This window comes from Hypanus sabinus, chromosome 4, assembly GCF_030144855.1.
Source record: "Hypanus sabinus isolate sHypSab1 chromosome 4, sHypSab1.hap1, whole genome shotgun sequence".
Classification (NCBI taxonomy): domain Eukaryota; kingdom Metazoa; phylum Chordata; class Chondrichthyes; order Myliobatiformes; family Dasyatidae; genus Hypanus; species Hypanus sabinus.
The window spans coordinates 166,238,658-166,264,328 of NC_082709.1; the positions used below are offsets into that span (position 1 = coordinate 166,238,658).

The 25,671-nt window shown below is 41.0% G+C and overlaps 1 protein-coding gene across 7 annotated transcripts in view; it reads left to right on the forward strand.

Moving 5' to 3' along the window:
- Positions 1-12,101: 12,101 nt before the first annotated feature.
- LOC132393460 (protein SON-like) overlaps positions 12,102-25,671 on the forward strand; it is a 50,520-nt gene continuing 36,950 nt past the window's right edge. For all 7 annotated transcript variants that reach the window (XR_009511871.1, XM_059968715.1, XM_059968716.1 and 4 more), the window contains exons 1-3: positions 12,102-12,227; positions 19,108-19,262; positions 20,565-21,875. Coding sequence is in view for 6 of the 7 variants with exons in the window: in XM_059968715.1 (XP_059824698.1) it covers positions 12,148-12,227; positions 19,108-19,262; positions 20,565-21,875 (1,546 nt within the window). In the remaining variant the exon portion in view is untranslated. The remainder of the gene's footprint in view (positions 12,228-19,107; positions 19,263-20,564; positions 21,876-25,671) is intronic.

A 25,671-nucleotide genomic window follows, 5' to 3' on the forward strand; every position in this document is an offset into this window, starting at 1 on the left:
CATGACTCTACTCCCTCAAGAAAGAAGGTGTGGAACAGGTCAAAATTTATAGAACAATCCTATGTCCATTCCTCCAGGGGGTTTCTTTCACCATTCATCTTACAGTAGGATGTTTTCTCGCCACATAGCATATTCCCAATTGACAGAAGCGCAATGCCCACCTCCACTGTGATTGCCAAGTTAACTTGGTCTGAAACTTACACATGTGTACTTTATACCAGGGCTGCCATGGTTGCTTAGTGACTAAAGGCTGATTTATACTTGTGCGTCGCATCTACGCCATAGGTACTGCGTACCGTACACCATATGGTGACGTGCACCTCCCCAAAAAAGTAACTCGCGCGTCACGGCAACGCAGACCGCAACAACTGTGATTGGTCCACTTGGTAGCATCGCATTTCCAGTTGCTTCTTCTCCGCCATGTCTGTACACCGATGCAAAATAAATGAACCAAATCGACCTGTCGACATGCGAAAATGTTTGAAGTGCATATCCTCATCCATGTCTCTCACGAAGAAACTCAACACAGTGGCATAGAAACCCCACCTCCAACTAGCGTTTTGGCGCACACCAACGCATGCTCGCTACGGCATAGAGCGGCGCAGAAGTGAAAATCAGGGCTATGGCGCAGCCGGTACGCACAAGTATAAATCAGCCTCAACTCGATGCTAATGCTGTTCAGGGATATCGGATTTCAGTTCCAGCTCTATCTGTAAGAAGTTTGTACATTGTTCCTGTAAGCGGGTGAATTTCTTCCGGGTGCTCCAGTTTCCTCCCACAGTCCACAAATATACTGGTTAAATGGTCCTGTGACTAGGCTGGGGTTAAATAGGAGTGGTGCCCCTTGTTGGGAGCTCTACCTCGAAGTAAAAATACAAACCAAGATTTTGTGTTTTCCTTGGGGGGGGGGGGACAAATTTAAAGGGCTGACACTCAAACAGTGATACACGGTTATCTGCAACGAAACAACTTTGCGTATACATGAACTACCTTGCCTGTGCAGGTTAGATTGTGGTTGGTTTTCTTGCTGCAGTACCATTTCAGTTTCAGTTTATTGTCATTTAGAAACCACAAATGCAATGCAGTTAAAAAATGAGACAAAGTTCCTCCAGAGTGATATCACAAAAGTACATGACAAAACAGACTACACCAGAAAGTCCACATAACGTTTGGCAATTCTCAATCCAGAGTCCAGAGAGGCTGCTGCGTATTAATATCGCGCTACCATCTTAGTGCGTTCCCCGGAAAGGAGCTCCAAATCCACCAGACAAAAGAAGACCCAAAATTAAAGCTGCAAGATCTGCACAAAACAACATAGAGTTACAACAGTGCAAACAATTGCATAATTGATTAAAAAAAAACACCATGGGCTCAGTAAAAATATTCCAAAGATGTTAAAAGACCATAAGTTCAAAAGAAACCACCACACAGTTTCCACAAGTCCTCAAAGTCCCGATTGACTCGTCATCCCACGCCAGCGTTAGAAGGGAATACCGTTGCCATGGACTTCCACGGTGCCGCCCGACTCAGCCTCACAGATGCAGCACACAATGAAAGTGGACTCCGAGTCCTTTGAGCCTCCAACCATCCCCTCCGGCACAGTTTCTCCGAGCACCATCCTCTGCCGAGCGTATTAAGATGCCCCCACCAACGGCCATTGGCAAAGCGACCCTGAGGACTGGGGGCCTGTTCTTCCCAGCAGAGACCCGAACCTCACAGCAGCAGCAACGAAGAAGGTCTTCCTGGAGATTTCCCGATGTTCCTCTGTGCTCCCACATCCATTTTTCATCTGATTATGATTGTGCACAGCACCCCGCTTCACAAATAACAGATAATCAGCTCTGGAGTGGCTGCGTCGCGCCACCATCTTGGCAAGGACTTGCAGCTGCTCCTGAAGACCTACTCGTCTTGGTCCGAGTGTCACTGGTGAATTCAGGCTGTTCCTATTCCATGCAGGAAGATTGCACAGCCCACTGAAGCTGGCCGACTGGGCATGGGGGTTTGCGTGCATTGATGGCTTCTGTGGGTTGCAGGCAGTCTTGTGCAGTGTATTGGTAAGACTTCCCCGGAAATCTTATGTCAAGAGCACCAAGCTGTGGCTGGGAAGGAGAGCCACCTACAGTCCTCTTGCACAATAAAAATGCCTTTTGAAGGTCTCTTTACTAGTATGCCCACCTCCCTCTGTTATCCTGGGAATACACTCAAATTCACCAACTATCATGATAGTATCAGTTCATTAAATAATACCTTCTTGGTATTGGTTTATCATTGTCACGTGTCAATATAAAGTGAAATGTCTGTCTTGCACACCACATACAGATAAAATCATTACTGTACACAGTACATTGAGATAGAACAATAACAATGCAGAATAAAGTCTGTTCAAAGTGCAATGCAGGTAAATGATAGAAGTGTGATATCATAACGAGGTAGACTGTGAGGCCAGGAGTCCATTTATTGTATGAGAGGTCCAATCAAGAGTCTAATAACTGAGGTAGAAGCTGCCCTTGAGCCTGGCATTTCCAGGCTTTTGAATCTTCTGCCCAATGGGTGAGGGGAGGAGAGAGAGTGCCTGGGGGTAGTTGGCATTCCCCTGAAGTGCTGGCTGCTAAGCCTAATGCCAGCAGCTGTAAGATTGTGTGATGGAACAGTGGAGAACCAGTAGTGCTACACCAGGAAATTTGATGCCGCTGGCCTGTGAACCTCAAAATTAAAGACCTCAATTGAGCACAATGGTGGTAATGAAAGTTGGTGAATGGTAGGTAAAGGGCTAACAGTCCAGCAATCTGCGTTCAAAACCCCAACTTAAAATCAGACTAATAAAGCAAACGTGTCATTAGTATTAATGACAGTGAAATAGCTAGATTATTATAAAACTTCATTTGGGTTCGTGTTTTGTTCAATGAATCAAGTCTGATCTATATGTGACTCCTGACCCACACATGTGGTTGACAATTAATGCTTTGTTGCTGTTGCCTGACATGCACTCAGTTACACTGCCTATAAAAAGTATTCACCCCCCCCCCAGAAGTTTTCATGTTTTATTGTTCTACAACACTGAATCAGAGTGGATTTAATTTGGCTTTTATTTTGACACTCATCGACAGAAAAAGACGTGTCAAAGTGAAAACAGATTAATTACAAATATAAAACAAAATAATTGCATAAGTATTCACCCCCTTTAATATGACAAAACAAATCATCACTGGTGCAGCCAATTGGTTTTAGAAGTCACATAATTAGTTAAATGGAGGTCTGTTTTTGGAGACCTGTGTGCAGGCAAGTTGTTTCAATTGATTGTTGTAAAAATACACCTGTATCTGGAAGTTCAACTGCTGGTGAGTCAGTATCCTGGCAAAAAATACACCATGAAGACAAAAGAACACTCCAAGCAACTCTGCAAAAAGGTAATTGAAAGGCATGTCAGGAGATGGATAGAAGAAAATTTCTGTCAGTGACTATCCCTTGGAGTACATTAAAGTCAACCAACAAATGGAAGGAATATGACGTAGGTGTAAATCTGCTTAGACCAGGCTGTGCTCAAAAAATGAGTGACTCTGGGAGAAAGGGACTAGTGAGGGAGGCCACCAAGAGACCCATGACAACTCTGGAGGAGTTACAAGCTACAGTGGCTGAGATGGGGGAGACTGTACATACAACAACTATAGTCTGGGTGCTTCACCAGTTGCAGCTTTGTGGGAGAGTGACAGAGAAAGAGAAGTTGGAGAAAACTCACAAAATCTTGACTAGAGTTTGCCAGAAGGCATGTGGGAGACTCTGAAGTCAGTTGGAAGAAGGTTCTATGGTCTGATGAAACCAAAATTGAGCTTTTTGGCCATCAGACTAAGTGCTATATTTTGCATAAGCCAAACACTGCTATCATCAGAAGCAACAAAGTTAATTTCCTGGAATGGCCAAGTCAGAGTCCAGACCTCAATCCAATTGAGAATTTGTGGCTGGTCTTGAAAAGGCCTGTTTTTGTTCAATCATGATCCCCATGCAATCTGACAGAGCTTGAGCAGTTTTGTAAAGAAGAATGGGGAAAAAATTGCAGTATCCAGATGTGCAAAGCTGATAGAGACCTATCCACACAGACCTGAGGCTGTAATTGATGCCAGAGTTGCATCTACTAAATAGGTGGTGATTATGTAATTATATTGTGTTTAGTAATTGTAATAAATTTAGTACAATTTGTAGAAATTTGTTTTCACATTGACGTGAAAGAGTCCTTTCTGTTGATCAGTGTCAAAAAGACCAAATTAAGACCATTGTGATTCAATGTTGTAAAACAATAAAACATGAAAACTTCCAGGGGTTGTTGATACTTTTTATAGGCACACTATATTCCGACAGCAGCTGCTTAGGAAGGTAACTCTCTGTCTATTTCTCAGAGTTTGGATCCTAGTAAAGCAAATGAATACAAGTCCTTATGGGGCTTCTAAACAGAATCAGCTGACCTTCAATGCTCTCTTCAAAAAGCAAAAGAATTCTGTTATAAATTTGATTTTTATCAAATTCATACTATCCATTCTGTGATTAACAATGACAAATAATTTTAAATCCTATATTGAATCTTGGAATTTAAAGTTGCATTATGTACGAACTTGCCAAGGGTATGATACCAACTTTCCATCCTTTTGGTATAATATAACTTCAATTTGCCATGCTCTCTTCTTGCTGCTACCATTGGAAAAGAGGTACAGGAGCCTTAGCTTCAGAAACAGGTATTACCCTACAACCATCAGGCTTCTGAATCAGCGTGGACAACTTAGCTCACTGCAACACTGAACTGACTCCACACCTATGTGACTCACTTTCAAGGACTCTGCAACTCATGTTCTCAACATTATTTATTGAGTTGTTGTTTTTTAATTTACGCAACTTGTCTTCTTTCGCATATTGGTTATTAATCAGTCTTTGCTTATATATTGTTCCCTTTTCATGCCTTGTGGCACATCGGGCTGAATCTTTTCCCCCACTTCTTTAACATTTACCTGTTCCATATGAGGCCGAGTTGCTGGCTTGGCGCTTAACCCAGCACGGATGGAAAGCGTGCAAGGGAACAGCCAGATTCGAATCCAGGACCATTCACCTCAAAGTTTGGTGCTGATGCCACTACACCTCTGTTTATGCATTTTTTTTCATAAATTCTACTGTATTTCTTTATTGTTCCTGTAAATGACTGCAAGAAAATAAATTTCAAGATCGTATATGGTAACATACAGAATATGATTTTGATTTTTTTTTAAATTACTTTGACTTTTTGACTTTGACTTTGAAATAGAAAATGTCCCTGATATTTATTAGCGTGGAGGAGGAGGGGGGGGTGATTAAATAAAAGCAGTTGCTGCGATAAGCTTTAAGAGGTAACTGAGAGCAAATATTTTATTCCCTGTGTTTTTTTTTTCCCTTGTAACTATTCCTACGATTGTTTTCCAGATATTCCATCCAGTATAAGAGTTTCTTCTCAGTGTCTCTCCTTTTGAAATTGAGGAATGGGTTTTCAATTTACCCATTTGTTAAATGCTCTACTACCATAAACGTCTTTTTATTAGCCTTGAATGTACACTAGCTGTTTCACATTTGGTTTAATTAAATCATTTCCAAGCAGTTAATTAAAAATGACATGTTATTCAGCCACAAGAAATACTTTGCAGTACAAGGCTGACATTTTATTTTGTGCCTGTTAATTGCACATTTTATGTAAGAGACTAGCATATACAACTTGAAATGAAAATGCCTTTCCATTAATGGCAAACTAGAAGATAGCGCAGTGTGGCTTGGAAATTCTATTATTTAGCCTAATGTTTACATGTGAAAAGCGGCTGAATTTGTCAGATAAAAAACTCCTTTAACTGATTCAGGGGAGAAGGCACTAGATGTTTTTGGCTTCAATGTGTTGAGAGCTGAAGATGGTGGATGTTGGACAGTAAGGGTCCAGGGATATGTAACTGTGCACAAGTTACAGGAGTGCCTCACTGAACAGCACAAGAAGTGATATTTGCTTTACTCCTGCCTCCATAAGACTATAATATGGGAGAGGATCAGACCATTCAGCCCATCAAGTCTGCTCCACTATTCAATTATGGCTGATTTATATTTTTCTTTTCTCAACTGGATTCTCTTGCCATCTCCCTGTCACTCGACCTGCTAATCAATCACTAACCTATCAATCCCTGCCTTAAATATATCCAAAAACTTGGCCTCCACATCTCCCTGGCTGAAGAAATTCCTCTCAATTCTGACAAGACATCCTTTTATTCTGAAGGTGTGCCCTCAGATCCTAAACTCTCTTGCTACTGGAAACATCCTCTCCAAATCCACTTTTTCCAGACTTTTCAGTATTCAATAGGTTTCAGTGAGATCCACCTCCACCACCCATCTGAAGCACCACTGAGTACTTGCCTAGAGTCATCAAATACCCCTCATATGTTAAGCCTTTCATTCCCAGTATCGTCGTCGTGAACCTCCACTAGACCCTCTCGAAGGGCAGCACATCCTTCTTTAGATATGGGGCCCAAAGTTGTCGCAGTATTCCAAGAGTGGCCTGACCAGCACCTTTTAAAGCCCCAGCTGTATGTCTTTGTTTTTATATTTCGAGTCCTCTTGAAATGAAAACCAATATTGGATTGCCTTCCTTACTATCAACTCAACCTGTAAGTTAATGTTGAGGGAATCCTCAACTAGGATGCCCAAGGCCCTTCTCACCTCTGATTTATGGATGCTTCCCCATTTGGAACACTGTAATTCTTCCTACCTAAGTGCGTAACCTTACACTTCCCTAAGCTTTATTCTACCTCTCACTGCTTTGACCATCTCCTAACCCGTCCATGTAGTTCCACGTAGTCCCTGCCTCTGCAACGCTGCCTGTCTCAGTGCCTATCTTTGTACTGTTTACAGTAATAAAGCAGGGAAATAGGTCATTCAGCCCAACTGTCTATACTGACCACAGCTGCTAGTCCCAGTTGCTGGTTCAGCCCATTACTCTCTGAGCCCCTCCTCTCCAGGTAACTATGAAATGTTGCAATTGAACCCACCGTGATAACTTCCTTTGCCAGCTCATTCCAGATGCTCACTACCTCACCAACGGCTTTTTAAATCTCTTCTCCCCTAATGTTGTACCTGTACCCTCTAGTTTTGGACTCTCCAACCCTGGGGAAAATATAATGGCTGCCCACCTTATCCAAATGGCTGCTGATTTTATAAACTTCTGTAGGCTCACCTTTTATTCTCCTGATTCCCAGGAAGTAACGATCCAGTGGGGGGCCAACTCTCCCAATAATTCATGCCCTTTAATCCAAGCAACATCCTCATAAATGTCTTCTATGCCTTCTCCAGCTTGACAATGTCTCTCCTAGAACAGGGTTAGCATTCAGGCGTGGTTTCACCAATGACTTACATAATTGCAACATAATGCTCCCACTCCTAAACTGGTTATCCTGACTGATGAAGGCCAGCATATTGAACACCATCACCACCAAGACGTCCGCCTTGTGTGGCCACTTTCAGTGAACTGCATTTGTACTTCCAGCTATCTCTTTCTGAATATTTGACAGTGCCCTGCTATTCACTGTATATATCTACCCTGGCCTGAAAGCCCACCATCACCACACACTTAGCTGTTGAAAATCATCCTCGGCCCATCTCTCAAACAGATCTGGAGGTCTTCATGATTTTTTGTATCCTACTTTCACTATCAACAAGACCTACTAATTTAACAATATTAGCAAAATTCCGAATTATACCACATACTTTCACATCCAAATCATTTATATACTTAGTGAATAAAAGAAGTCCCGAGACCAAACTCTGGATTACCTCACTAGTCACAGGTTACACCTTCAACCATCGCTCTCTACTTCCCATTATCGATCCAATTTTGAACCCACCTCACTCGTTCCCCACGTATCCCATGCAACCTAAGCTTTCTGATCAGCCTGCCATGCAGGACCCTGTCAAAGGCCTGACTAAAGTCCATAACACTGCATCCATGCCCAATCTTCATCTATCCCCTTGAGTTACCACTTTGAAAAATTCCAGAAGATTAGTCTGATAACAGCTGTGTACAAAACCATGTTCACTATTGCTGATCAGGCTTTGACTATCCGATTGATGGTAGATCTTGTCCCTCTTAAATCCTTCCAGTAACTTCCTTACAAATAAAGATGAGTTCACTGGCCTATAATTTCTTGGCCTGACCTTGCTACCCATCTTAAACAATGAAACAACATTAGCTCTCCCTCTAGTCACCTGAACTTTGTCAATGGTTAACAACAAAGGAAATAACAAGGAAAAAGGAGCTAGTGCCTTTCCGGCTAAAGTCTTGGGCTTCTAGCCCGGGTACAGGTATCGATGTTTCAATGACAAACTCTGTCATCTTTATCAGGGATGACTTCACAAGGGTATCCCATAAGAGGTCCGCTTGGTCATTTCCTGGTTTTGGCCACCTTAATGTGTGCAGGGTAGTTTTTTAAATCAATACATAGAGGTACCAACTAGAGAAGGGGCAGTGTTAGATCTCCTGTTAGGGAATGAGATAGGTCAGGTGACGTAGGTATGTGTTGGGGAGCATTTCGGGTCCAGTGATCACAATGCCGTTTGTTTCAATATAATTATGGAGAAGGATAGGACTGGACCCAGGGTTGAGATTTTTGATTGGAGAAAGGCTAAGTTTGAGGAGATGTGAAAGGATTTATAAGGAGTGGATTGGGACAATTTGTTTTATGGGAAGGATGTAATAGAGAAATGGAGGTCATTTAAAGGTGAAATTTTGAGGGTACAGAATCTATGTTCCTGTTAGGTTGAAAGGAAAGGTTAAAAGTTTTCAAGGGATATTGGAAACTTAGTTCGGTAAAATAGAGAGATCTACAATAAATATAGGCAGCATGGAGTAAATGAGGTGCTCGAGGAATATAAAGAATGTAAAAAGAATCTTAAGAAAGAAATTAGAAAAGCTAAAAGAAGATACAAGGTTGCTTTAGCAAGTAAGGTGAAAATAAATCCAAAGGATTTCTACAGTTATATTAATAGCAAAAGGATAGTGAGGGATAAAATTGGTCCCTTAGAGAATCAGAGTGGACAGCTATGTGTGGAGCCAAAAGAGATGGGGTAGATTTTGAACAATTTCTTTTCTTTGGTATTCATTAAGGAGAAGTATATTGAATTGTGTAAGGTAAGGGAAACAACTAAGGAAGTTATGGAAACTATGACGATTAAAGAGGAGGAAGTGCTGGCTCTTTTAAGGAATATAAAAGAGGATAAATCTCAGGGTCCTGACAAGATATTCCCTAGGACCTTGAGGGAAGTTAGTGTAGAAATAGCAGGGGCTCTGACAGAAATATTTCAAATATCATTAGAAATGGGGATGGTGCCAGAGGACTGGTGTATTGCTCATGTTGTTCCATTGTTTAAAAAGGGTTCTAAGAGTGAACCTAACAACTATAGGCCTGTAAGTTTGACATCAGTGGTGGGTAAATTAATGGAAAGTATTCTTAGAGATGGCATATATAATACTCTGGAGTGACAGGGTCATTAGGAACAGTCAACATGGATTTGTGCGTGGAAGGTCATGTTTGACAAGTCTTATTGAATTTTTTGAAGAGGTTACTAGGAAAGTTGACGAGGGCAAAACAGTGGATGTTGTCTGTATGGACTTCAGTAAGGCTTTTGACAAGGTTCCACATGTAAGGTTGGTTAGGAAGGTTCAATCGTTAGGTATTAATATTGAAGTAGTAAAATGGATTCAACAGTGGCTGGATGGGAGATGCCAGAGAGTAGTGGTGGATAATTGTTTGTCAGGTTGGAGGCCGGTGACTAGTGGTGTACCTCAGGGATCTGTACTGGGTCCAAAGTTGCTTGTCTAATACATTAATGATCTGGATGATGGGGTGGTAAATTGGATTAGTAAGTATGCAGATGATACTAAGGTAGATGGCATTGTGGATAATGAAGTAGGTTTTCAAGGCTTGCAGAGAGATTTAGGCCAGTTAGAAGAGTGGGCTGAGCGATGGCAGATGGAGTTTAATGCTGATAAGTGTGAGGTACTACATTTTGGTAGGAATCATCAAAATAGGACATGGATGTTAAATGGTAGGGCATTGAAGAATGCAGTAGAACAGAGTGGTCTAGGAATAATGGTGCATAGTTCGCTGAAGGTGGAATCTCATGTGGATAGGGTAGTGAAGAAAGCTTTTGGTATGCTGGCCTTTATTGATTATTGAGTGTAGGAGTTGGGATGTAATGTTAAAATTATACAAGGCATTGGTGAGGCCAAATTTGGAGTATTATGTACAGTTCTGGTCACCGAATTATAGGAAAGATGTCAACAAAATAGAGAGAGTACAGAGGAGATTTACTAGAATGTTACCTGGGTTTCAGCACCTAAGTTACAGAGAAAGGTTGAACAAGTTAGGTCTTTATTCTTTGGAGCATAGAAGGTTGAGGGGGGACTTGAAAGAGGTACTTAAAATTATGAGGGAGATAGATAGAGTTGACGTGGATGGGCTTTTTCCATTGAGAGTAGGGGAGATTCAAACAAGAGGACATGATTTGAGAGTTAGGGGGCAAAAGTTTAGGGGTAACATGAGGGGGAATTTCTTTACTCAGAGAGTGGTAGCTGTGTGGAACGAGCCTCTAGTAGAAGTGATAGAGGCAGGTTCAGTATTGTCATTTAAAATAAAATTGGATAGGTATATGGACAGGAAAGGAATGGAGGGTTATGGGCTGAGTGCGAGCCAGTGGGACTAGGTGAGTATAAGCGTCGGCACGGACTAGAAGGGCCGAGATGGCCTGTTTCCGTGCTGTAATTGTTATGTGGTTAAAATGTGCTTTAAGGCTGAAAATACCTCCTTCCTTGTAATATGTATATGTTCCAATACCTCACTACTTATTTCCTTCATTTCTTTGGCATCCATAATATTCTCCTTAGTAAACATTGAGGAGAAATTGACATTAGAAATCAGTCATCTCCTGCGCCTTCACCCATGGACAGCCCTGATAGTATTTAGGTGTCTCTCCTCCCAAGACATCCTTTTACTGTAAATATAACTGAAAACCCCACTGGGATTGTCTCGAACTCTGCCTGCCAATGTCAAAACCACTCAGAACATCCACAGAGAGTGCTGCCACAAGAAAGCTGCAGCCGCCATCGAAGACCCTCGCCATCCGTGCCATGCTCACTTCTCTCTACTACTATCGGGTAGGAGGTACAGAACACCACTGGGTTCAGAATCAGATATTACCCTGCTGGTTATCAGGCTCCTGAACTGGTAGGGATAACTTCACTCACCACAGCTCTGAACCGATTCTACGACTTACAGACTCGCTTTCAAGGACTTTACAAATTTTCTCAGAATTACTTTCGTATATTTGCACAATTTGCCTTCGTTTGGACATTGGTCATTTAATAGTCTTTGTTTATGTGTAGTTTTGTTTTGTAAATTCTGTTGTATTTCTTTATTTTCCCATAAATATTTGCAAGAAAATGAATCTTGAGGTAGTATATGGTAACATGCACTTTGATAATAATTTTTACTTTGATATTGACATCTCACTTGCTTCTAATATTTTGAAGTTATAACTTCCTTAACAGAATCAGGTTTATTAATCACTGATGTATGTCGTGAAATTTGTGGCAGCAGGCCAGTCCAGAGCAATTTTTAAAAATTACTTAAGTTACAATAAGAAATGAATTAAAAAATAAGCCATGCAAAAAGAGAGTGATGTGGCGAAGTAGTGTTCATGGACAACTCATAGATCTGACGGCTTATTTCACACCCTGCAGAAAATTCCCTCAAATGGTACGACTTCATATCAGTCTCTAAAATATGACATTAAATTGAACAGGGGTACACACATTGGTACTTCTTGGATTTAATGTGATGAAAGTGATTATGTTGCTAAATGTTGTTAAACTGCAGTGATTAGGGTTGTTCCGGTTGATTCGAGGGGCTTCTATTTCCAGTGTTCTTATTGCTTTGCTTTTGCATTGTCTATTTTTATTTTTATCTGTTACATGATCCGACCGTATCTCATTCCTGCATAAAGCCCAGATACAATACTTGCTCCCCCTGGCGGCGGCGGCGGAGGCAGCAGCAGTTACTACGGTTGCATTGTGGGAAGCCCTAGGCCGCAGGCTGGACAACTACCATGGCGACCAACATCGAGGAGATTTTCCGCTCGTTTGTGGTGAAGAAGATCAAAGAGATCGAAGATGAGAAGCACCAGAGGTAACGGCGCGTCTGCTCGACAAATGGCGTGGAGGTCAAGAAAGGAAGCGGCAGAGTTTTCGGTGCCCCGGTTAGAGGAAGGTCCGTGCGGCCTCCGGTGGAGCGAGCAGACGGCGGCTGCTGCCCGCTGTTCGGCCCCGGGCTGGGAGGAAGAGTGTGAGGGGGTAGGGGAGAGTTCAGCCGGTGCTGTTGTTACTGGCGTTCGGGCCGAACAATCCTCTAGCGGCCCCTGAAGCCTGGTGTTGGGTTGGGGAGCGGGCACGGTGTTGGAGGGTGGGGGAAGAGTCCAGCGTTGAGGGTGATAAGGGAGGGGGGGGGTAGCTGGTAGGGGAAAGCATCGGAATCTAGGGATGGATGATTTGAACACAAAATGCTCTGCAGTTGCTGGAAATCTTGATGCTGCAGGAACTCAGCAAGTCGGGCAGTTTCTGTGGAGGGGAATAAACATGATACAGGTCTTGGCTCGAAACATCAATTGTTTATTTCCCTCCAAAGGCACTGCCTGACGTGAGAGTAATTTGGCTGTCTAGGAGCTCAGGAGAAGGAGTTGGTTCAGGAGTGTAATTTAAGAGCTCGGGTGAAAGCGGGGTTATTAGTGGACAGCCTGCGATGATCCAGCAGCATCGTGGCGGTTGTTGGGCTCCCAGGGTTAGAAAGTTGCACACAGCAAATGAGCTCGGAGGATTGGGGCTTGTTGGCTAGTCTGGCAGCCTTAGGGCACACCAGGGCAGGTGCAATGGGGAAAAAGTACAGTTCATTTGAAAACCCCAGTACTGATCAGTGGGACCCAGGCTATTGGCCTAGTGAGCATTGCCTATATACTAGTTCAGTAAGCCCAGCCATTAAACTTAGAAGGTTAGAAAGTTGAGAGCAGCAAGCTGGAGGACTCAACATGGAGCTCTTGCTGTTGAGATCCTAGTTGCTCAAGAGCCTGGTGTACGGTACTGAAAAATGCTGCATGCATTTTGAACAGAACATCATTATAAAATGGGACTGACCAAGATATGTTTAAGTGCTGCTTGCTGTGAGTCACTCAAGATTTCCAGCAATTGCAGAATCTCGTGTGTTTTTGATTATCTGATCTCCCGAGCCCAGAGATTATCAAAAACACGAGATTCTGCATTTGCTGGAAATCTTGAGTGACACACACACCCAGACTGCTGGTGGAACTCGGCAATTCAGGTAGCATTTATGGAGGGAAATAAACAGTTGACGTTTTGTGTCAAGATGCTTCATTCAGACCCTGAAGAAGGGTCTCGGTCCGGAAAATTGACTATTTATTCATTTCCATAGATGCTGCCTGACCTGCTGAATTACTCCAGCATTTTGTGTGTCTTGCAGCTGATGCAAGTTCAGTGTTACCAGACGTTTACTTTGGGAAGATCCTCAGTTCTCCCGAAAAACGTATGATGCTAGCGATCTCTGAGGATCTAACCTGGTCCCAACATACTGATGCAACTATAAAGAAGGCAAGAAGCAACTGTATTTCATTAGGAGTTTGAAGAAATTTGGCTTGTCAACTAAAACACTCAAAACTTCTACAGGTGTATCGTGGAGAGTATTCTGATAAGTTGCATCGCCGTCTGGTATGGGGGTGGGGCTACTGAACAGGATCGAAAGAAGCTGCAGAAAGTTGTAAAATTAAGTTAGCATCCATCTTGGGAACTAGCCTCTGTAGTATCCAAGACATCCTCAAGGAACAGTGCCTCAGAAGAAAGATGACGTCCATGATTAAGGACCCTCATCACCCAGGATATGTCCTCTTCTCACTGTTACCATCAGGTAGGAGATATAGAAGCCTAAAGGCACACTCTCAACAATTCAGGAACAGCTTCTTCCCCTCTGTCATCCGATTCCTAAAAGGACATTGAACCCAAGAATACTACCTCACTTTAAAAAAAAATACATATTATTTCTGTTTTTGCACTATTTTTAATCTATTCAATTTGCATATATTAATTTATTTTTTTTTCTCTATTATCCTGCATTGCTTTGTCCTGCTGCTGCTAAGTTAACAAATTTCACGGCTCATGTTGATGATAATAAACCTGATTCTGCAATCTTTCAACATCTGGTTTTATGCGTATTAACATAGTTGATATAGTTATTGATACAGTTATTCATGTTTCTTTTTAACCAGAATGGAATCGGCACTATAGCAGTCAGTATATTCACTCACATGGTAATGAAGAACAATTGAGATTCTGTAGTATTAGTTGGAGGGGGTACGGTATAACTGCAACTGATGAGCTGTTAAAAGTGTTTTGCAGATATGTCTAACACAATGTATGGACTGAAGCTGTATTTAATTGATCAATGTATGTAAATATAAACTGATGACTGATATGGGAGAAGTAACAGTCTGTACCAGTTTGCTTTTTGTATGCTTTAGTTGGGGAAACAACTACAAGGAAAATAAATTTCTATGTTAATATTTTTCACCCTGTAACCAACGTTTCAGGCCGAGACCTTTCCTGATGAAGGGTCTTGGCCCGAAACGTTGGCTACTCTTTTCTCACGGATGCTGCCTGACCTGCTGAGTTCTTCCAGTGTTGTGTACGTATTCTCTGCAAGAAAACTACTGTCTCTTCAGTGAGTCAAATTGATCATTCTACTGAGGCATGTGGAATCTAAAGCATGTTATTCAATATGAAGGAGAAATCTATAGAACAAATAAGAAGGGAATGATGAGATTTAGAAATGGAAGAAGCAGACAAATGATTAACAATAATTAAAACTGAAGAAATAAGCTAGTCACCTTTTAAAATTAACTTTTAGTACAGATGCTCCATGGGTTGCAAAGACCTAACTTAAAGGAATCAAACTTTATGTAAATTCTCCACTAAAGTTTTATAGAACATTTCAAGGTAATATTTAAGAGTTTTGAGGTATTCATTAACAACTGGATTCAATATATATTTTATCAGATTATGTAGAGTGCCAGGGTGAATATTGAAAGAATTTTAGGAAGTGTATGTAGAGTGATGTGAAATGGTTATCTTTAGGAAGTGGACCATTCTGACTTGTGGAAGAATTGGAAAAGAAGCCTTACATAACCCAGGACTGCTTGCAGTTGCAATGAACACATAACATTGCATTAGTGAGGTTATCAAGTTATCACATAACTCATGGGCAAGTTCACACCTGTGTTTCATAAGCAAATTGAGTAATGAAGTACTGATGCAACAGACATTGTTGAACTTCAAGTGTTTTCATTTCTCTCCTATGTAAAACGATAACTATGGATACTGGAAATTGCTGCTTGATGTTTTTCCCCCACAACATCCATATGTTCATCAACAGTTTTAGCATAAGATCCATGCTGACCTACTTCATTAATATTACACTTTAAATGGGTTATTACAAGTTTGCCACGGTTGGTAATGAGACTGCCAGATGTTTGAGGTTGCATAAACCGTAGTTAAAGTTGTTTAATTATTGTATGCAGTCAACCTTCACTAATCCAACTATCTGTAATCGAGTTCCTTTGATAAGCCGGCACTGATGTCAAATTTTCCGCGTAACTGTAATTTCAAATTTCGTTGGTCACCATACCAATCTACTGCGCATTGTTTTGTTTGCGCTAGATCTGTTCACGTGATGGCACACTCTTGTAAGCACAGATAGGCAATTCCTGCTTGTTTTCCTACATTTATTAATATCATTTGCATGAGGTGCAGCTGCCTGGCACCCGCTGTGTCGGTCCGCCTTCTCGCCTGCCTGCTGGCAGTCACACACTGCTTTCCAGCGTCGCCCGGCCGGCGCTCCGTTCTCTTCCGCCTACGACCTCAGATCAGATGTGGCAACCCGCTGAATTTAAGCATATTACTAAGCGGAGGAAAATAAACTAATGAGGATTCCCTCAATAACTGCGAGTGAAGAGGGAAGAGCCCAGCACCAAATCCCCAAAATGTGGCGTACAGAAGACCTCCTTTCTCCGACTTCTGCTTCTGCTCACCCAGATGTGCTGCCACCAACATCAACAGTTTTTGTAGAAACTGTTGTGCCAGTTTCAGCACCAATTCCTGATGCTTCACTCATTTTTCAAGATGTAGATGTTGACGATCCTGACAACCCCACACATGCAAGCACGTAACTTTGTCTGAAGGTATATTAAATGTCTCACTTTAGAAGTGGAAGTGCTCAACTGTTCTATATAAGTTAATTCCTGTACATTTACCTGTACCCTTTATTTTATCTGTGCCTGTACAGTATATTACTTCATTAAAATTTCACATGCTACTCATTTAATATTTGTTTCATTATTATCTAACTTGTACTGATTTACATGATATTTTAAAGATATGATGAGGCGGTTAGCTATTGCTTAATGTGATCCTTCTGTAATTCAGCATTTTCACTGATCTAGCACTCCACAGGTCCCAACAGTGCTGGATTAGTGAAGTAAACTGGAAATAATTCTTTAATGTATTGGATACAGTGTTACATTGAGGAGAGAATAAAAGTTGAAATGATTTGAGAAAATGTGTCCAATTATAAAGTTTCTGTCACTTTGGAAAATGGTTCAAAATGAACTTAGGTAGAGTTTGCAGATCTTAGTAGATCGGGTAACACGATAATTTTGTGGTATTGTCAGTAGTTCAGTGATGTACAGTAGAGGATGTGAAGTAATAGGACAACACATTGGGATCATTATTACGTCATTAAAGTGGAATGGACATTTGACGTTTTCTTGCTAAGCTTATTTAAATTGTTAATTTAGCAGTGTAAATATCATCCCACATATTTGAGTTGTCTTTGAGGAGGTTTAATAAAGCAGTCTGTTCATTTCTCGTGATGACTTGCAGTAAAGCTGTGGTTCACTGTACATGATATGAGTAAGCATGCCGGTGGAATTGTATTTATCTAGCATTGCTGTTGTGTGTCTTCCCCTTAAGAGAAAATTCAACTTTTTGCTGTTACGCTCCATCTTGTTGTTAGGATCTATAGTTTGCATTCATACTGTACCTTCATCCCAAACATTCCAAGGCTCTTTGCTGGAACATAATCAGAGAAATGTTGGCAGTGAGCAAAAGGAGTTATTAGGAGGAGTGACTAAGAACTTGGGCAAACAAGTAGAAAGTCTTAAAGAAAAGGAAGGATGCTAAAATAACATTTTGAAATGTAAAAAGATAGCTTAATAGGAGAAGTAGCATATAGTTTTAAAATAACTTTGAAGTGCATTCAATTCCATTGATGCAACACTATAATCTTTTTTTCAGTAAATTACAGTTGACTGGCTGTCAAGCTGTGCCATATTGAATAAAATCAGGGGCAGTAGAGAAATTTTTGTAGATGGGGTGGCAGGTAGGCTGGTGACATTTCCTGAAAGTTGATGTATGCTGTAAAGTTCCTATCACTGCATAAAATCATTGCAATCCTGTTGTGCTCTTTCTGATTCTTGGCAAGAGTTGGGTTTATACAACCTGAAGGTAACCTTATGTGTGAATTGTGCATGTGCATAAATGTACATGAGTATTCCTTATTTACAAAGGGTTGAATTCCTGAAATATATAGTTGAATTGAATAGTTGGCATTTGTATTGGTGGGATGCAATGCATTATTCTTTAGAACAGAAAATAAGTTCATTAATGGAAGTCTGCCCTAAAGAGCCTCTGGTGTTACAGCAGTAACTTGTGAATTGAATACTTCTAAGTGGAAGAGTTCCTGAGCTAGTATATTTCTATTGAAGTTGCTGTTTTCCCATCACTTAGTGTTACTCACAGAAAAACACGTTAAAACGGCACATGCCATGGTTACTGAATTCTAAGAGTTCCTGAATTAAGAGAAAGGATAGTAAGTTAGTTGTTAGTTGACAACTTGAGACCGTAAGATATAGGAGCAGAATTGAGCCATTTGACCCATAGAGAATTTATTTTATGGCAATAAACCAGGGCCATTTTGAAAAATAAAACTATAAAAATGAAGTTATAAATCATGGAAAATGTTGTCTCCATTTCTGTCTGCAGAATCATACCTGTGCTGCTGAGTGTTTCACCTTCATTTTTGTTCTAGTTTTGCATGAAACTGTAGTACCCAGTACATTAGCATTGATGAGTGGAGGCTTGGACAACATGCATTAAGGTAGCTACTGTATATAATCGTTCTTTTATATTTCATTTGCTAACTGTATGTTGGGGGAACTATCACAATTTTTTGAGCAAGACTTTTTCATTGACATTTGAAGTCTCTATCTCTATTATTTAAATTTGAGTAATGTTTAAACCACTTATCCATCTACGATAATGTGACAACATCCGCAAAGTGTGACATGACAAATTCTTTCCAAAATTAAAAGTGCACCATCTTTTACACATGCACAAGCTTTAGTTGTCTTTGCTGGAAAACAATCATCTGCAGCAAACAATTTTGTCCTCACTTGAGATCCATAGAAAATCACAGACAATGCAACAAAGTTAAATCAATCAGTATTCGGAAGATGTCAAATGATACAAATTCAATGGAAACTTCAGATCTTTCCAGGATATTAAAATTAAAGTGCTTTTATTTATGAAAAGGTTGATCTGAGCATCATTTTATGATCTTTTTACTGTAATAAGCCACCTTGGATGTAAAGAGTGAATATTATGTAATTTTGATAACAAGGAAACATCTCAGCAATACAGCAAGATCAAGAAATGGACAGTTGATTTTTGGGTCAGGACCCTTCATCTGGAGTCTGAATGTATGGTATTAACCCAGAGTGTCGAGTGTTCATTTCCCTCCACAGATGCTGACTGACCTGAATTCCTCCACCAGTTTGGTATTTTTTTTTGCTTTAAGTAATTTTGTCATAATAGTGATGTGAGATTTTGCCCATGGAAGTATTTGTAGATTTAAGTTGTATGTTATAGGTTTTTCTTTTTCCTTACTTTTCTAGTGGAAAGGTGACCAATGAAGCAAATGGTGAAATTAAGTTGGAGGTGGAGCCAAAGGAGACCGAAGTTGTGGCTGAAACCATTTTGGAGGCACAGATTGTAAACAGTAGTGATCATGTGTTATCCAGCTTAAATGAAAAGCAAAGTGATAAGCCTGGTGGGTATCGATGTTCTTTCTCTTCCATTACTAAAAAGCATTATTAAGATTTAAGCAAGTGCGTGCACCATACAATATTGAAATTCTGCCATGTTTTTTAAAGATCTAATATTTCTTATGATTGAGGGATGCCATTTGGCTCCTCAGTCTCATGTATTTACCATATAGTCAGTTATCAAGGCTGAAATAAGTTATATGCAAGCATTATCCTATATTTACATATGACTACACTTTTTCAGCCCTATAGATGGATTCCATTCACGTGCTTATTTGGTTCTTTTAAGGGCTCAGCAGAATCTTGCCCACTATCCCCTTTAGTAGTGCATTAACCACTCACTGCCTAAGAAGTTTCAGAAAGGAAAACTGTTCTTTTGCTGATTACTGTCATTCAATGCTTCCACTGTTTCATGACCCAATTAAAATTTTGCTGTCCTCCTGACTTGCTCTTCCAAGGAGAACACTCCAGCTTCCACAGTCAGTATTCGTAAACTAAAGTTTTTCATTTCCTCACATCTTCCTAATATATTTCTTCTACACCTGCAGTAAGGTATGCAATAATGTGTAGTCTGGAACAGGCCACAGTCCTCAAATGTGGCAATAATATGCCAAAGATTTCCTGTGGACATAACAGCAGTTTCAATTTATGTGGTGTTTTAATGTAGCAAGACAGTCCTGAATTTCCTATTAGATTTGACAGCAAGTATCTTATGTATGAACACAAGTTTTGGATTTTTTTTTGTTTGGGTCTCTATATTTATCCCTTTATTCAGACTGAATTGTTAATTCAGGCAGCATTGAATCTCTCTTGAAACCTGAACAGAAGAATTATCTTGTATTTCCAGTTGCACAGAATGAATGTAGGTGCTAATGACATGACCTACTTAATATTCTGGCAGATCTCCCATTCCCTCAATGCATCACATAAACTTGCATCTTTCTGCATTTGAGAAAGTTGAAGGGTTTGCTGTCATATCTGACACTTCTACACTTTTTTTCCTGTTCTGATCCCAAATTGCTGATGAGAATAAAGAAAAGTACTTGCATCAGAAGAATTTTTACTAGTCATAAATAAAACCAATAATGAATTTATTAATCCAACTGGTACAAGGACAATTCAGTATGTTGAAAACATTTGGTTTCAATTATCATGGAATTTCTGTGGAATTCTGTCCATGAAAAATGCATAAACAAGTTCCAATACATTCAAAATATGTGCATTATTTTCTGACTCAAAAGAGATTTGATTTGTTAAGGTTTCAATTTGTACCTTGGCAGTTGTCTGTTTTTATTCTTTTTATTCAGATAATAAAGAGAATGTGACTGTGGACAGCATAACAACAGAACAAGTTAATTGCCCAGCTGTGGATAACAAAGAAGATGGTTCAGCTGCAGCTAAAAAGAGCAAAAAGCATAAACACAAGCATCACCACAAACACAAAAGTAAGAAAAAAAAGAAAAAGAAGAGGAAAAAAGATAAGAAAAGAGACCACTCTAGGTCACGGTCAAAATCTCAAATAAGTTTGAAGTCAGGCTCTGACTTAAAATTACGGCCACAATCACAATCAAAGTCCCCCTCCAAATCTCCTTTACACACTGAATGTAGCAGCAGAGTAAGTGAAAATTGCTCCCTTTTGATGAAATCGGCTGATTTTGGGTCAAATAAAAATGCTGTTGCTGAAACAATTGATGTGAATACAGTTGTACCAGTAAAAGTTGAGAAAGAATGCTTGCTGGCTGAAATTAAGCCATTCCCTCAAGACAATTGTAAGACAGATCAACATGCAAAAGAGAACTGTACTGTTGACACAAATAATGGTAATAAATCTGCTACTACTGGAAATGTTTCTGAATTGTTGGCTGCACAATCAACTTGTGGACAGGACCAATCATCTAAATTGACTCTTGATAGAAGTTCGGACAAAGAACAGTCTAAATCTAGTCAGACTGTTGAGGAAAATAATAAACATGATCAACCTGAAGAAAGGAGAACAAAAAGAAGTCGGTCAAGATCTCTTTCAAAGTCATCGAAACATCACAAGTCCCAGCTGCATTCCCATTCTCCTGTAAGAAAATCCCATGCCAGCTCAAGTAGTAGACGACATGAATCAAGGAGTTTGTGTTCCAGAAAAAGGCCATCACCAGCACGACATAGATCAAGGTCAACTTCGAGGGAACTAAAAAAGCACACAGAATCATCCCCAAAGTCTAAAAGGAAAGCATCTAGATCTCGTTCTATAACAAAAAAAGAACAACGGTCAAAATCAAAATCTCGTTCTCCTTTACGGATACGCCATAAATCAAGATCAGACTCTTTAGCAAGGTCCCAATGTCAGTCTAAATCAATATCGCGGCACCGTTCTAGGTCCAGTTCACGTTCAAAACGCAGGAGTAGAACTCGTTCAGGATCTTCCCGGCGATCAAAATCCAGGGTAAAACGATCACACTCACCAAGACCCAAGTCAAGGTCCAAAGACCGGGTATGTCATCGATCAGCTTCCAGAGGATACCTCAGTCAGCTTGTGAGGACACGGAGATCACCTGATTGGAGAAGACGATCCAGATCTCCGTTAAGGAGAAGCACCAGCAGAACAGCTGAACGTCTCACAGATTTGGGTAAGAGGCAACTTTTTTTTGGAATACGTAGGAGGTTTCATTCAGGCTGCATTTTTTTTAAGATAAGATAAATCTTGACTTATCCTGAAGGAAATCATTTTTGCAAGCTCGCTCAGTCAGAAATACATACTTAAAAGTGCAAAATGGAGGCATTGAGGGACGAAAAAAATACAAAAAGTGCATTAAAGGGTAATAGTGCAAAATACAGATGTGCAATGAAATCATGTACTTGAGGAGGAGTTGTAGTCTTATAGCCACAGAGAGAAAGTGGTGTTCAATGGTGCACCTTGGTGAAAACAGTCTGTTACTAAAGGTTCTTCTCTGTTTGTCCAGTATTTCCACAGAGTGGGTGAGAGGGATTGTCCATAATACTCTGTAGCTTCTACTGCGTCATCTTCTCAGACACAACCACCAGGGAATCCAGTTACACCCCCAGAACAGAACTAGCCTTCCTAACGAGCTTATCGATCTTTATGGTGTCAGCTGCTCTCGTCCTGCTTCTCCAGCAGAGCACAACATAGAATAGAATGCTGGCCACCACTGAATCGTAGAACATCTACAGCATGGTACTGCAGGAGTTGAATGACTGGAGCCTCCTTTGGAAGTGCAGTGGGCTCTGTCCCTTCTTGTATAAAGCCCCAGTATTTTTAGTCCAGTCCAGTCGTCCAGGTGAGTTCCCAGGTATTTGTAGTCCTGGATGACTTCTGCATCCTTTCCATTGAACATAGGTTCCATCCCTTCGGCACACAATGCTGTGCCGACCCTTAAACCCTTTCTCCCATATAACCCTCCACCTTAAGTTCCTCCATATACCTGTCTGGTAGTCTCTTAAATATCACTAGTGTATCTGCCTCCATCACTGACTCAGACAGTGCATTCCATGCACCAACTACTCTCTGAGTAAAAAACCTTCCTCTAATATCCCCCTTGAACTTTCCACCCCTTACCTTAAAGCCATGTTCTCTTATATTGAGCAGTGGTGCCCTGGGGAAGAGGCGCTGGCTGTCCACTCTTATCTATTCTTCTTAATATCTTGTATACTTCTATCATCTCCTCTCATCATCCTCCTCTCCAGAGAGTAAAGCCCTAGTTCCCTTAATCTCTGATGCTTCCACATCCTTCCTATAGTGAGGTGACCAGAACTGGACACAGTACTCCAAGTGTGGCCTAACCAGAGTTTTAGAGAGCTGCATCATTACCCCGCGACTCTTAAACTTTATCCCTTGACTTATGAAAGCTAACACTCCATAAGTTTTCTTAACTACCTTATCTACCTGTGAGGCAACTTTTAGAGATCTGTAGACATGTATTCCCAGATCCCTCAGCTCCTCCACTCTACCAAGTATCCTGCCATTTACTTTGTACTGTACTCTGCCTTGGAGTTTGACCTTCCAAAGTGTACCACCTCACACTTCTCTGGGTTGAACTGCATCTACCATTTCACAGCTCACTTCTGCATCCTGTCAATGTCTCTCCACAATCTTAGACAATCCTCTACACTATCCACAACACCACCAACCTTTGTGTCATCTGCAAACTTGCCAACCCACCCATCCATCCCCACATCCAGCTCGTTAATAAAAATCACGAAAAGTAGAGGTCTCTGAACCAATCCTTGTGGGACACCACTAGTCACAACCCTCCAATCCAAATGTACTCCCTCCACCACGACCCTCTGCTTTCTGCAGGCAAGCTAATTCTGAATCCACCTGGCCAAACCTCCCTGGATCCCATGCCTTCTGACTTTCTGAATAAGCCTACTGTGTGGAACCTTGTCAAATGCCTTGCTAAAATCCATGTAGATCACATCCACTGCACTACCCTCATCTATATGCCTGGTCACCTCCTCAAAGAACTCTTATCAGGCTTGTTAGACACGATCTGCCCTTCACAAAGCCATGTTGACTGTCCCTGATCAGTCCATGATTCTCTAAATGCCCATAGATTCTGTCTCTAAAAATCTCTTCCAACAGCTTTCCCAGCACAGACGTAAGGCTCACTGGTCTATAATTACCCAGACTATCCCTACTACTTTTTTGAACAAGGGGACAACATTTGCCTCCCTCCAATCTTCCGGTACCATTCCCATGGACAACGAGGATATTCCATCAGGCCCCAGGGACTTAGCCGTCCTAATGTATTTTAACAACTCCAACACCTCTTCTGCCTTAATATCAACATGTTCCAGAACATCAATGTCACTCATATTGTCCTCACCGTCATCAAGTTCCCTCTCATTGGTGAATATCGAAGAGAAGTATTCATTGAGGACCTCGCTCACTTCCACAGCCTCCAGGAACATCTTCCCACCTTTATCTCTAATTGGTCCAATCTTCACTCCTGTCAACCTTTTGTTCTTCACATAATTGAAGAATGCCTTAGGGCTTTCCTTTGCCCTACTCGCCAAGGCCTTCTCGTGCCCCCTTCTTGCTCTCCTCAGCCCCTCCTTAAGCTCCTTTCTTGCTACTGTATATTCCTCAATAGACTCAGCTGATCTTTGCTTCCTAAACCTCACGTATGTTACCTTCTTCCATCTGACCAGATTCTCCACCTCACTTGTCACCCATGGTTCCTTCAACCTACCATTCTTTATCTTCCTCACCAGGACCAATTTATCACTAACATCCTGCAAGAGATCCTTAAACATCAACCACATGTCCATAGTACATTTCCCTGCAAAAACATCATCCCAAATCACACCCACAAGTTCTAGCCTTATAGCCTCATAATTTTCCCTTCCCCAATTAAAAATTTTCCTTTCCTCTCTGATTCTATCCTTTTCCATGATAATGTTAAAGGCCAGGGAGCAGTGGTCACTGTCCCCCAGATGCTCACTGACTGACAGATCTGTGACCTGACCCGGTTTATTACCTAATACTAGATTAAGTATAGCATTCCCCCAGTCGGCCTGTCAACATACCGTGACAGGAATCCATCCTGGACGTCCTTAACAAACTCTGCCCTGTCTAAACCATTGGAACTAATCAGGTGCCAGTCAATATTAGAGAAGAAAGAGATGGAATGCAGGGAGTTTGCACCCCCTGAAGTCCACTTCCAACTCCTTTGTCTTACTGATGTTGAGCTGCAGGTTATTCAGCCCATGCCACTCAATAAGGTTGCCCACCACTCTTCTGTACTCAGCCTCTTGACCCTGGCTGATAAGCCCACAATTGCCGAATTGTCTGACCACTTATTCAGTGGCAGGATTCCAAGTTGTACCTGAAGTTTGAGGTGTGGATGGTGAACAGGAAGGGGGCAGGACAGTTCCCTGATATGCCCCTGTGCTGCTAATCACAATACCTGATACACAGCTCTGCAATCTCACATACTGTGGCATCTAGACAGGTAGTCTGTAATCCAGGACACTAGTGGAGCATCCACCTGCATCTCCATGAGTTTACTCCCTAGTAAAGCAGGTCGTATGGTATTAAAAGCACTGGAGAAATCAAAGAACATGATTCTCACAGTGCTGCCTAGCTCATCCAGATGGGTGTAAGCTCCTGAAGCAGGAAAGTAATGGCGTCCAACGATTATTGGAAGCAGAATCAGAGTCAGGTTTAATATCACTGGTGCATGCTGTGAAATTTGTTAACTTAGTGGCTATACATTATTGTTTTAAAAAAACCTATAAATTACAATAAGAAATATATACTGTATATAAAAGTTAAATTGATCAGAAAAAGGAAAAAAAATACTGAGGTTGTGTTCATGGGTTCATTGTTCATTCAGAAATCTAATAGTGGATGGGAAGAAGCTGTTACTGAAACATTGAGCGTGTGTCTTCAGGTTTCAGTAC